This window comes from Rhipicephalus microplus, chromosome 4 (genome assembly GCF_043290135.1).
Source record: "Rhipicephalus microplus isolate Deutch F79 chromosome 4, USDA_Rmic, whole genome shotgun sequence".
NCBI lineage: Eukaryota > Metazoa > Arthropoda > Arachnida > Ixodida > Ixodidae > Rhipicephalus > Rhipicephalus microplus.
The window spans coordinates 125,393,296-125,407,140 of record NC_134703.1 but is presented as its reverse complement, the minus strand read 5'-3'; the positions used below and the strand labels follow the sequence as shown (position 1 = coordinate 125,407,140).

The 13,845-nt window shown below is 46.9% G+C and overlaps 1 protein-coding gene across 4 annotated transcripts in view; it reads left to right on the top strand.

The window, feature by feature from the left end:
* The window catches only part of BEAF-32 (Boundary element-associated factor of 32kD), a 97,670-nt gene that overhangs the window by 66,700 nt on the left and 17,125 nt on the right, over positions 1-13,845 (top strand). For 2 of the 4 annotated variants that reach the window (XM_075893631.1, XM_075893630.1), the window contains exon 1: positions 6,427-6,905. The exons of the other annotated variants lie outside the window; for them this stretch is intronic. In XM_075893631.1, the coding sequence (XP_075749746.1) occupies positions 6,662-6,905 (244 nt within the window). In that variant the 5' untranslated portion in view covers positions 6,427-6,661. Of the gene's footprint in view, positions 1-6,426; positions 6,906-13,845 lie in introns of those variants that run through there. 4 annotated transcript variants of the gene reach the window in all.

Sequence of the window (13,845 nt, the reverse complement as noted above, 5' to 3'; positions counted from 1 at the left end):
AAGCGTCTGAGTTAGCTAAAAATTACATTCTCTTCTCTCGACAAATGACGGAAGACGCTCGAAATTCATTCGTAGAAAGCCATTTATCAGCCATTGGTTGATTTGAACGTGGCGTGCTCGGGCGTTACTGGGATCGCCGTGGGAGGCCGCGACTTTTCCACGCAGGCACGCACGATCACACAGAAAAAAAAGCTGCGTATTGGAAAGGAAAAAAAAAAGTGCACAGCGTCACGAGGCGTGCGTGACGTATTTTTTTTATTGATAGGTGGATGTTGATGTCCCCGCCCCAAAAAAGAACCATATGATTATGAGAGACGCCGTAAAGGGCTCCGCAAATTTTGACCACCTGGGGTTTTTGGACGTGCACCCAAATCTTAGCGCAAGGGCCTACAGCAGTTTCGCCTCCATCGAAAATGCAGCCGCCGTAGCGGGATTAGATTCCTCGACGTGCGGGTCAGCAGCCGAGTGCCTTTTACCCCTGCCACACGGCCACTACTTAACTCTGTTGAACTCTGTCAACGTAAATTTCTCCTAGAGAGTTGGACGGAAATTGAGTTGTGGGAGTGCCACATGGCAATGACAAGGTTGTCATAGTTGCCCTGAGGGGGCTCAGCCAGCGCTGTTGGATTTTCGCAGAAGTATCCTAATTTCAACTCTAGATGCTTTTTTGTGGATCTTCGTTATGTCGTATTTACAAAAACACAATATTGAGTAGGTCTGAAGGGAACAAAAAAAATTAAATTCTTTTAAATGAAAGCGCATTCGCTAAATGTAGCGATGCTGGCAGTGGCGCTGGCCACCTTGTGCCTAACGCTACGTTTGTTTACACTGCGCCGTTCTCGACGAATAGTTTTTTTGTAGCCCGTGTATGAACGTTATTGTGTTTTTTGCTATCGTGAGCACACTCCAAGTAGTTAAGTTAAGTCCCATTACCCATTCTTGCAGCCGTCTAAGCAGGTAATGATAACGCAGCGCTGCCAGTCATTCCTCTCACGGTCAAACCTAAACACGGTGACAACAACCGCACGCATGGACGAAATATTTTTAAATGGCGGCGCCCGGCCCCACTGGCGGGGCACTATGTGAAGAATAGCTGCACTCCGGCTAGCGTATGTATATGTAAACAAACACGTTATGAACGAGTACGCAACAACAACAACAAAAAAAGAACGTTTAGTATTGCCAAAGTGTATTATTGTACTCACTGTGCCAATTTTCACGTTCGAATTTTTTTCTTACCTTCAGATACTGGGGACGAGAGTACCTCGTTCCGCTCCAAAGGGAGGTCGTCGAACACCGTTTGCGTAATTGCTCCGTTTACTTTCGTTTCCGTAAGCGTGGCCGTGTGACACGGAGCCCATCTTCTTTGTCGTAAGGACGAGGGAGTTACAGAATGTTCGCGGGTGCCCGTGTGACAGTGGTATTAGCCACTAGACCACCGCTGCGGTGGGGTGACGTTTTTTCGTTGCCTTTGTCATCCCTCCCTGCTTAGCTTCCAGCGCTTTCGTCGGGACGAGAGAAGAAAAAATGCGATCGCAGCGTGCGACAAATTTTTGTGACCTCGCTTGTACTGGACGGATTCCTAAAATTTCTGCGGCGTTGAATTCATGAGGCAATAAACTCTTTTAGTGAATTCATTCCATGGTTACTTGAAAAGTGCTTCAGGGCCCCTTTAAACACTAGGTGGTCGAATTTCCGGAGCCCCCGTCGGCGGCGTGCCTCATAAGGACGATGCGGTTTGGGCCTGTTGTGATTATGACATGTTATCGCAATCTGAGTAACTTCACATGACATGTAACGCTTTGAGACTTGGTGTCGAGAAAGGAGTGCGCAGAGATTTGTTTTTCATTTTGGTGCATCCATATTCGAAATAGTAAGTAGGCATGGCGAGTTGTTTATCGTTATTGAGTAGCTTAAAAAACATTTCGAAATAAGATAGAAGAACAATATCGATAAAGGGAGAATACAGCGTTTTCACGTGTCGCTTATAAAACTCCGTTTTTTTTTTTTTGAGGCGTCCTTTCACTTTTTCTGCGAAAAAGAACAGGCTACCTTAAGTTAAAACGCTTTTCTATCGGCCCTTCGTTCACGAAATCTTGATTGACACGAAGTGGTTACACACGCTGGTGTGCAGTGATAGCACTTTCCCAGAGTGTAATCCATCCGCTTAGTCTCTAACGTTCTTTTCCATTCCTTATATGCTGGTATAACTGCATAAGAGGACATTTCAAAATGATTTGTACCGTCTGGAGTCCTTTAGCGTACATTCAAACACAATGCGTTCGGGTGCTTCTGCATGTTGCCCCCACTGAAACGCAAACGCCATGGCCACAATTAATCTGGCAACCTCGTGCTTCTTACCTCAACACTGACGCCACTGGCGACCAGCGTGTCGGGTCATCATAATAATAATAAAAAGTTCGTTTTGATAACTTATAATAGACCGCTTAACACCCACTGTCATAATCTATAGCGATGACAGATATCGACCCCCCCACCCAAAGAAAAAAAAAAAAACACCAGGCCTGCGCGGTAGGCGCAGCGCATTCACAGCAACAGCTAGAAGAGTGGCCTTTCAGAGCCTTTTTAAAACACTCATTGGGTGACTACTGCAAGTGCACTTGCTTGGTACCCACTATAGGGCATTATTAATAGATTCATTCGGGTATCAGACCGGCATACGCTATGCTATTTTCGCCATTCTTCTGAGAAGCGTGGTATCCGCTAAACACTTGCAAGGAATTTTGTGCCAATTGTCCATGTAGTGGCTGACGACGATGAGGAGTTAAGGCTGTAGTGTGTATGAGCCACAGTTAATAGTAGAACAAGAACAAGCTTTTGTAATGGGTTAGAGCATTGGACGGCCCACTCGTTGTGCTAATCGCATTGTGCGACGACTGGTTGTTCTTTCGCTGTTTTAAAACGCTTTATAAGTCGTATTAACGCGATTGCTTTCCCGACATCAAGCCTGTATAAGGCAAGTTTGGCTACAATTCACAAGCACTGGTGTAGCTCTGGGCGGAGCTAAATGATTTGGTGAAAATTGAAGCGGAAAACCCGAGATTATTTACACATCAACTGCAGAATGCAAAAACAAAATTGAACGTCTTGAAGATGATAAATATAAATTCTCAATTATACGGGCAAGAGCTGAGAGATCCTCGTGCGTGAAGCCCCTACAAAGCGAGCATTGTCAGATGAAAAGGCATACGCTCGAGCTCACGACATACCAGAGATAGAATTGAATGGTAAAGTATTGAGAGAACATAAACATATCATGAAAACTTTCGAAAGGTACTATCAAGAATTGTTTAGTTATCGTGAGCCAAAGGAGCCGGGTTTTGTAGTTGTGTTCTTGATATAAATGCCGACACATGATGCTGAGGATACAAATTTATTGGAAATGTCTATTAGAATAGGGAAATTGAGAAGGCTGTCGATGATCTTGGCATGGGCAAATCGCCCGGTCTAGATGGCCTTAATGCCGCCTTTTACCAGGCGTTCAAGGAGGATATGGCTGCAGCATTGCACGAAGTTTTTTCAAAGTCTTTAGATCGAGGAACTCCGCCTCCATTGTTTAATCAGGCGCACACTGTGCTGATTCCTAAAGGAAAAGAGCAACATGTCTTACGCAAAGTGACAGGATACAGGCCAATGGCGCTAACAAACGTAGATTATAAGGTGTTTGTAAATGTTTTGACTAGGAGGTTGCAAGTAGTTATGTACAAGTTTGTCGGGCCACATCAGACTTGTGGCATCAAGCGTAGGAGCTTATTCACGAATATTCATGTCGCCAGAAGCATTTTGGAGTATTGTGAAGCTGCACGCTTGAAAGTGCCATGTTGCAAATCGATCTAGCTAAGGCTAGATCCACACAATATACTCTTCCCGTTAGCTGAGTACGTTGGTCTTGGTGCGATCATATGTAAAGGTATTAGGTCGGCATACAAAAGTTCAACCACAAATTTAATGGTAAATGGAGAACTATCACAGCGCATACAAGTACTTCCCTTCGTGCGCCAGAAGTGTCCTTTAAGTCCTTTGCTTTTTGCTCTATTTTTAGAACCACTGTGCGAGAAAGTGATTTACCACGCAGAGACTAATGGTTTCAGGTTGCAGTCATGTGAAGTGCGTGCCTTGGTATACGCCGACGATATTGCCTTTTTTGCTGTTGATAGGGAGAGTGTCACTTCGTTATTAGGAATCACTGAAATGTTTTGTGACACGAGGGGAAGCTTAATGAACAAAGAAAAAAAAGCATTGGTTTATGGCATGGTAATTGGGACCTCACGTCCAGTTCATTTGGAAATATTCAGTGGCTCACGACACCTACTCGTTACCTAGGGGGTACCATTGGACAGGTATCAAGGCAGTGAAGCGTTTTGACTTGAAAAGGCTAAAACTGCGTGTGACAGCCGAAGAATGGGGCGGTCGTGACTTATCAATTTTCTCTCGGTCAGATGTATGTAACGTGTTTCTGGCTGCTAAAATTATGTACCTTTTACAAGTATTCAGTTGTACGCGTAAAAAGATTAATAAACTCCGCACGATATTCGCCACGTTTATCTGGAGCTCTAAATGAGAGCGAACATCTAGAACGAACTTGTTTCGGCGTGTTAAGCAAGCAGGGCTGTCTTTTTGCCATCGGTTTCTTAACCAGGTAATGTCAAGTTTCCTGCTAATAAGAAACCAGAGAGACTCTTTGTTATGTTCTTTATTTCAAACAACGCTATTGCACCACATGCCTGACTTCTCTGTATCTTCAGACAGGGAAGAACAACACACCTTGCCACCGTTCTTGCGTGAGGTTGTATTCTCGTATCGTTTATTAAAGGCAAGGTTTTCGATAGATTGCCTAACTAAAGTGAAAGCGCCTTATGAAAAACCTAATACAGAATGCGTTTCCTGTGCCCCTGTACCGTTCAAAGTATGAAAAATCATATAGACAAGACGTACTGAAGCGAGTGAAAAACATGTGGACACCACCAAATGCGAAAACCTTTTTTTTCAAACTTCATACGGGAACCTTGCCAGTGAAAACGTGGCTTGAAGAGGGAGGAATGTCTGTACCATGGGGAAGGAGCTGTCTTCTGTGTAACAAACCCGAGACCATTGAACATGTATTTATTCATTGTCAGAATGACATTTTTTGGGGACATTTTACAGAGGACATTAAAGAAAGATTTACCTCTTACTCCACATGGAGTCCATTTTTTTTTTGCCTTGTGATAGTTCTGTGCAACATTTGGATGTTATTTTCTTACTTGGTCTTCACTCGGTTTGGCGTAGCATGCTATCTTACAGACACTGTGATGTAAGAGTTCTATCCGTTCATGAGTGTTTCGTGGAAGCTCTTAGCAAAGTGCGAGATGTGTATAAGACTGTGTTGAAGATGTATACCTTTGTTTGATGCGTTAACACACATGAAATACGTGTGATGTGTGATTGTCAGATTAACTTGACCTGTAGTCAAGAAGGCGATAAAGAGAAAAAAATACCGGTGTAGCTCAGTGGTGAAATACTGGGCTGGCACCCAGCGGACCACTGAGCCGTTGGTGCTAGGACATGCCTGCCTAAGGCAAGTTTGACAACAAGTTACAAGCACCGGCGTATTAAGCTGGCACCCAGTGGACCTGGGTTCAAACCCCACTGTGTCATTGGTGCAAGGTTTTTTTTTTCTAATTTCGCGCGATGTGGTTACGGACACCGGCGGCGGCGGCGGACAACATGCAACTGCGCGCGACCCGAAAAGTGGTCTCATAACAGCTTTCGCTGTAAAACAGTGGAATCGAATTCCGATGGCGCCGGCTGTATTTCGTTCCATGCGAAACTATGGAGCACCAGAGCCCTCCACTGCGGCGTCTCTCATAAGTAAATCGTGGTTTTGGGACGTAAATCCCAGCACTTAAAACATTCTAAATGAATGAATTCAGGTCCACCGAACTGTCGCAGCTTGCTCCATTTGCGACAATAAAGGATCGAATGAAACACAGCAAAGTGCTGGTTTCTCAGTCCATTCATGTTTCTTTTCCTCGGCCTGTTCCATTGCGGTTTAAGAAGTGAAGAGGGACTCGAGAGAATGAATTATGAACTGTTTCAGCGGGGAATCCTAGCACCGCCAGTCGGATGCTAGCACCGACTGCATGCCGAAACTCATGTGCTCGATTCAACAAGTGCATGAAAGCTTGCAGTGATTTCTTGCGCGCGATTACTCGTGCCGACCAGGAAGTGCTGGACCACATGTTGCTATGTTCGGCGCTGCATGGTTTGTGCAAGAACAATCGCAAAAGCAAACAAACAAAAAAGAGGAGGTGAGTACGAGATATGACGCAGTGGTACCACGCCGCGTTCGCTGAAGCGGCAGGGCCGTCTCGTCGGCTGTACTGGGGGGAGGGGGGGGGGGGGCTGTACACCAAAGAAGGCCGTTCGCTTGATAACTACGACCGGCGAGCGGCCCAGTCAGCGACGGCATCCCGATAGCGGGCCGTACGGCTTCTTCCCGTTACGCGGAACCGCTCTCTGAATGCGCGTCCTGGCTACAGAGCCGCGCCGCGCCCTACTCGCTCGCTGGCGTCGCCGCTATACGGCCGAATGCGGGGCGCACCGTGCAATGCGATCGGTGCGATAGAGACGCGACCTGGCCGTGCTTCGGCGTGACAGGATGCTAGAGGAGCTGCGAAAACGCAGGCATGGCCACGTGATGTCGGCGTCCCAGTCGCCGCAGCCGCCACCGTTTCTCTGGGGTCGCGACCCGGAGCCCAAACGCCGACGCATCCTGGGCGCCGCGGGTTCTCAGCCGCCGCAGCTGGTGAGAGTGGCCACGTCGTCTCCGTCGTCCTGGGCAACGGAGCGCTCCAGTGCCCCGCGGGGTCGACCCGTGCTGCTGCCGAAGCCATCTTTTCACGGTAGTATAACAGCGAATACAGGGAGGAGGCGCCACATGCGTCTGCACGAGTGAGGAGTAAGCGCTAGGAGTGAGAGGGACAGATAATATGGGAAAGGGGAGTTTGTGCTGAACACGCGCGACCTAGCGGATGCAGTACAGTTGTGCGCAACATCTGCACGGAGCCGGTTACTTGGCGATACACTACAGTAATTGCGAAATGGCTTGCGAAAGAGCTCGGGAAAAACTTTTTTTACTCGGGCTTCGTCTGATACGCTCTGCCACGCAGTTTTACTTTGCACAGTTACCTTGAATTCGATAAATAATGAAAAAGCGAACTTATTTAGAATAGTGTCTAATGATATTCCATGGCAAAGCTACGATGGGATTATGAGACGTGCTATAGTGACGTTCTCCGAACTAATTTTCGCCACCCTGAGGTCACTTGCGTATATATGTCTAAGTACTCGAGTATTTCTAATTGCATCCAGCGAAACGTGATAACCGCAGTAAGAATGGAAACCGCAATCTCGGGATCAGTGGAGCGACACCACAGCTAGACGCGCCTGCCATGTATATAGCTGTGGTGTAGCTATGTTATGGTAATTGAATAAATGGCAGCGATGGACCTTACTGACTAAGCTACGCATTAATTGATTGGCTACAATGCCAGAAACCTATAAGATGAGATACGAGGTATCGCGGCCTTTTACACAAAGTGTCTCGGCATAATTTCACGTTATTTGAAGCTTCTTGTCATGCAAACGTTGAATTAAATAGACAGAAATAACATGTGATGTCACAGGTGTGCACTCTGACGGTGTTAATCATGGCACAAGAGTATTCAGTGAATATTGAGGACGAAGGGCTTGTGCGAACGTCTTCGACTTGTTACGCAGTCCTGCACGTGTATGCGAATTCCGGCAAATTTGCTGCTTTTTAAGTGCGGAACCCTTCATGGGGTCGGGCCGGCGCATGCCGTCTTCGTACGCTGTCGGCATCGCTTGACGTAACGCAGGCAAAGCCACGCATAGCATAGCCGTGCATCTGTGGCTTCCAGGGCGCGCGCTCACGCCAAGAAGAAGTCTGCATTGTGCCTCTTGTTCTTGGAGCGCTTTGATGATGTTATCGATTGTGGAGCACTTTATAGGAGCCCGGGCTGTCGTGTGGCGTCATCTTCGTTGCGTAATGCAAGCAAAACTACGTGTAAAAATGGGGAAGACATGGAAGCGAGCGAAAAATAGAACGATCTAGAAGGAAAGGGAAAAAAGTGCGAACAATGAAAAGAGCAAGAATAGAAAGAAATTGAGAGAAAACGAAGAAAGAGAATAGGTAAAGGAGGAGTAAAGAAAATTAAGGTTGAAGTGAAACAAATAACGCTACTCAGCTCGGCCCTTGCCCAGTTTGGCACTGCTATCACGAACTTGCAAAAGTAGTAGTTCCCAAACAGTGGTGACGATTTTCACGCGTACAACCATTACCTTACAATACTTGATTGATATCGAAGTAAAGAATCCGAAGCTAGATAAATAAACTCGACAAAGCACGGACTTCCGCGTCAGCATAGCAATATGTCTGTTCCTTAAGTCGCACCCCCCACTGCGCTCATCTCTGAGTTCACGAAGAAGCAATGTAAATCTCTCGAAGGCGATGTTTCTGCGCGGTACTTATGTCTGTACTAAAAAAAAACAATGCCACATTTAACGAAATGTTCAAAGTTACGAAATTGTTCTTTTGCGGTTTCACAAAATGAATCAGGGGCATTAATCACAATTCATTAGGTTGTTTGCAACTTTTCACAATACTTTCGCTACCAGGTTTCTTCGCTGTCTTTTGTAACTATACCAACTATGACTCAAAGTGAAGATCGAGTGATCTGAGACAACGCCTTTTAGAATGTCTGAGATTGGCTTCGTGAATGACGATTCTTGTGCTGCCGTAAATACCGAAGGCCAGTCTCACGTCGCTGTGCTTGTCATCGTGTTTGGGGTAAACGCAAATGTTTCATTCGACGTCTTGTTTCATCAAAATAAAAGCGCGTAGCGCACAATGTGCTTAACAGTGGAGATCATTGCATACGTTGTCTTTAAGTTAATGTCAAGGCGATGTACGCGGCTAAAATGGTGGTGACTAAAAGCTGTAGGTGAATTTCTTGCTTCGACAACTTGCACTCCATGGTGTTGCCATCACCCCGTCAGCTCTTAAATATTCAACTTTTTAAAACGGGGCTCAGATTTGCTGCAACAGGGGCCACTACCTTCAATGATTGTGTCTGTGCGAAGGTGTGTCTATGCAGGCAAGGAAGTTTTCTCTCTCCAGGAAATGCGAGTGAATTGCGTACCAGACTGCTTTCACAGGGGAGTGCAGTGCATCTATCTTTTCTTTTATGGGAATCTAATGCGTTATGAACAAGTTATCGCTATGCGTAAATAGAGACGCAATACAGGCACTACAGGCAATACAGGAAATACTCGCAATGCAGGCAAATTGAAACAAAATTACAAAAAGACTTCCTAATAAGATATCGTTAAGGATGATACAATGCCATAAAAAAACGAAATCTTTCTTCCTTTTTTTTTCGCTATATAATTGCTTTAGCGGCGTCGCTTCGGTGACGATCACGATGGATGTAACTGATTCTGATTGATCGTGATTGATGCGTCGATCGCGATTTATATATTGATACTACAGAGCTCGCGTCATTTCTTGGTTTGAAGAACCTCGCACAGTGTTTTTCATGCAAGGCTTCGAACGTGACTCGGACAAGCGCTTTCACAACGGACACTTAAATCTGGCACGTAATTATGAGCCGGCGGTTATAGATTCCATCGAAATGACGCAGATGTGCCAATTGGCACACGTCAAAAGAATCACACACACACCCGATGACCACAATTCTCTTTTTAATGCACACACCAATGCATATTCTCCTCACCTGGTTTGTTTACTCTCGTACTGTGTCAGGCTAGCAGGTCCTCTCGATTGCTTTTTTTCTCACACCTCGCCCGTACTCACATGGGTGCACAACCCACCGCATATCACAAAAGATCACCAAGGTTCTCACGTTGTGACACCCAAGTAACACTCTCACTCAAGCACATCTGGCAACGCTGATGCCATGGCTTTAGCGGGTGGCACATCACATACGTGCATATTCCACAAAACACAGGCGCACACATTCAGACTTCACCTTCACATTACTGCACAAGAATTACCACGATGAAAATCGTCAAGAGTAGTCATCCTAGCGACGCAGAGAATAGACGCCGTGTTGCTGCTTCAAACTGCCGAATAGACGGAACACGAGCAAGCTCTGCCGCTTCAGTGTATTTGAAATGCTGCAAAATCATATGGATGGATGGAAAAACTTTATTTTGTCAGAAAGCAACTGAGGATGATTCCGTGTTAGATGGCCATCAACCCAAGGTTGGCGGCGACCTGTGTGGCCCACTCCACGACCCTTAACTGGACGACTGGGTCTGAGCTGGTCAACACGGCCTCCCAGTGCTCAAGAGAGGGATCACGCATAATATACACAGGCGGCGGCACTATGCTACATTCCCCAAGTATGTAACCATATGTTGCCACAGCCTGACACCATTTGCATTGCGGCTTAATCTCCTCCGGGTACATGTTGTTCAACACGTAAGGGTTGGGAAAAGATGGCGTCTGCAGTTTTATTCCTGCGCCTTAGTCAACCGCTTGTGCGGGGGCGGATAAAACCTCCGCTCTAGTTTATAATGATTCGTTATGTCATGAAAGGACACCAGCCCATCTCTCGCGGACCTCCCCGGAACTGGCGGCTCACCTACCCGGCTGACGAAACCTCGAGCATTCAGGTGAGCCGCCTCAATCCCAGGGTTCCCAGAGTGTGCTGGGAGCCAGACAATTTCTATTTCTCTAATTTTTCGTCCCGTGGCCCCATGCAGAAATTGTGCGGCGGTCGCCGATATTCTGCCCCTCGCCAGATTTCGGATGGCTGTCTTTGAATCACTGAAAATCAAATCCGACTGCGAATTAGTTATAGCTAGCGCTATTGCCGCTTCCTCTGCAGTTTCCGAGGAGCGGGTTTTGACCGATCCAGAGGCGACCAAGCGTCCTCGCCTGTCCACCACCACAATCACAAAAGCGTCTTTGTCCTTATATTCCGCAACATCTGTATAGACTGCCGTTTTGTACTCGCCGTACTCAACGTGTAAAGCTCTGGCTCTTGACTGCCTGCGCTGCGTATGGTGAATCGGATGCATATTTTTGGGCAAAGGTTTTATGCACAGGGCCTTATGTAACTCTCGCCGCACCTGAATTTTAGTGTCCCCAGTGGGAGCCTCTGCTCCAATGCCAATCCTTTCCAATATGATCCTGCCCGCTTTGGTTGTCGAAAGCCTAGCGTGCTGCAACCAGATGCGCCTCCCATAATTCATCCAGGGTGTTGTGTACCCCTAGTTTTAACAGCCTTTCTGTAGGCGCGTTGTTAGGCAACCCAAGTGCTGCCTTGTAAGCTTGCCGGATCATAGCCTCGACCTTACCTTTTTCTTCAGCATCCAACTTCATATAAGGTGTCGCGTAAGTAATCCTGCTGAGCACAAACGCCTGTACCAGCTTACAGAGTTCTTTTAGATGCGGAGCATCTTATACTCGCGCCTTGTAGTGCGCCGTCCGCACCGCTTCTCGAACATTCGACAGCTGACGCGCGCGCATGCGCCGTCGCGCCGTCGCCCACTCTTCCACCATCTGTGCATCCCTTCCTCCTCTACACACCGCGCGCGCTTCACTCCTCCACCATCTGTGCACCCTTCCTCCTCTACACACCGCGTTCGACATCTACAATTCTCCTGATTCTCCAGTGGACGCGCATGTGGCGTCGCGCTTCGAGAACATTCAACAGCTGACAGTGCATGCGCCGTCGTGCTGTATATATACTCAAGGTCGGCGCTCGCTCACTCAGTTGCCGCTCGTCGGTTGGTTTGTACGGCGCGTCGACGTCCAAGGTCGCGGTGAAATGAATTCCAACGAATCCACAAACACAATGATCGACGTCCCTTCGACCAGCGCCGCCCTTTCGCATACGTGTGTACGTGTTCACTCATTTAACACCCCCTCCTACAACCACGTTAACCAATTTAGCCATCGACCCAAGTAAGTCGCAATTTAACACCCCATTTCACAACCACGTTAACCAATTCAGCCATCGACCCAAGTAAGTCGCACTTTAGCACCCCGTTAACCAATTATATGGTCCGCATCCTCCTCAGTGTTCCCCGAGGGAAGCTGCGGGCAATTTTTTTCTTTAACCCCGCTCTTACGGTTAGCGATTCTTCTGATTAACCTGACAGTAGCATTGACCGTGGTCTTAAGTTTTTCAAGGGCCACCCTATTCTTCCTGTTAGTTTGCAGATATAGGCCAATAATTCTAATAGTTTGAGCTTCAGCTACCGGCCTACCCCCTACCTTTACCTCTAATGGCGGTGGCGGAATATAGTGTTTTGCATGTAGCCCTCTGGGTTTGTCCCGAACCACACAGAGCTCGGACTTGGGCTGAGAGCATGAAAGTCCCGCCTCCCCTGCCAACTCTTCGACAATATTAACTGCCTGTTGTAGTGTTTCTTCCAGATGCGCGTCACTACCCCTGGTTACGCATAGAGTAAAATTATCTGCATAAAATGTTTGTTTAAGTCCCGGTATCTCCTCTAGCCTCGGCGGTATTTTAATTAAGGCGATGTTAAACAGGAACGGTGACAAAACTGAACCCTGCGGCGTCCCTTTGCCTCCCAACGCGAATGAGTCCGATTTGATATCTCCTATTGAAATTTCTGTGGTTCGGTCCTCCAAGAATGATCTGATGTAGTGAAATGTCCTGACCCCTGGGCCAATTTCCGATAGGTTATTCAATATTGCCTCATGCGAAACGTTGTCGAAAACTTTATTAAGGTCAAGCCCCAATACAGCTTTGGTGCCCGTGCCATGCCCGGGATTGACTACATCATGTTTTAACTGTATCATGACATCCTGTGTGGACAAATTGGCCCTAAAGCCTATCATATCTATAGTTGGGGGAAAGATGGCCTTGTCCTCTGCATAATTCTGAAGCCTGTTGAGAACCACGTGCTTCATCAATTTGCCCACGCATGATGTCAGCGATATGGGGCGCAGGTTTCCCAAGCATAGTTCCTTGCCTGGCTTCGGAATAAATATAATCCTAGCATGCTTCCATTGTGCTGGGATCTCCCCGGCCATCCAATGCTCATTTATCAAGTCAGTGATCGCCCCGACCGATTTGAAATCTAGGTTTCTCAGCATTTTATTAGTAACCCATCCGGACCTGCGGCAGACGTAGTACGCAGCTGCCCCATGGCAAACTCCACCTCCGCAATTGTGAACTCTTCATCTAGCTCTGAGTTTTCCACCCACGAGTAGTGTGGTAAGCAACCGTCTACTCTATCAGTTACGTACCGATTCTTGAGTTCCTGTATAAACTCTCCAATTGTGCCTTCATATTGATGCGTTAACCGAGTCATTTGTCCCCGTTGCGCCGATTTTGTTGCTGCCGGATCCAAAAGATGCCTTAACAGCTGCCATGTCTTTTCGCATCCAAACTGTCCATCCATGCTATCACAAATCTGGCCCCACTGCTTGGCTTGCAACTCAATTGTATAATTTTCGATTTTACGTTCTAACTTGGTAGTCCTTTTGCGAAGGATGCTATTATGTTTTTGCTTCTTCCACCTTTTCAAGAGACTCGCGTGCGCTTCCCACATGTGTAATAGTCTCGAGTCAGCGGTAAACTCCTCCTGCTCGACTGGCACTTCTACCGTGGTATTATTTACATCCTCCTTGAGCGCTTCTACCCATGCATCCAGGTCATTAATTTTCCCATTCACAGTGTCTGCTCTGTTTTTCCTAAATCTCTCCCAATCTGTAATTCTATGCCCCCTCACTTTGTCTTTATGCTTCGCAGCGCTAAA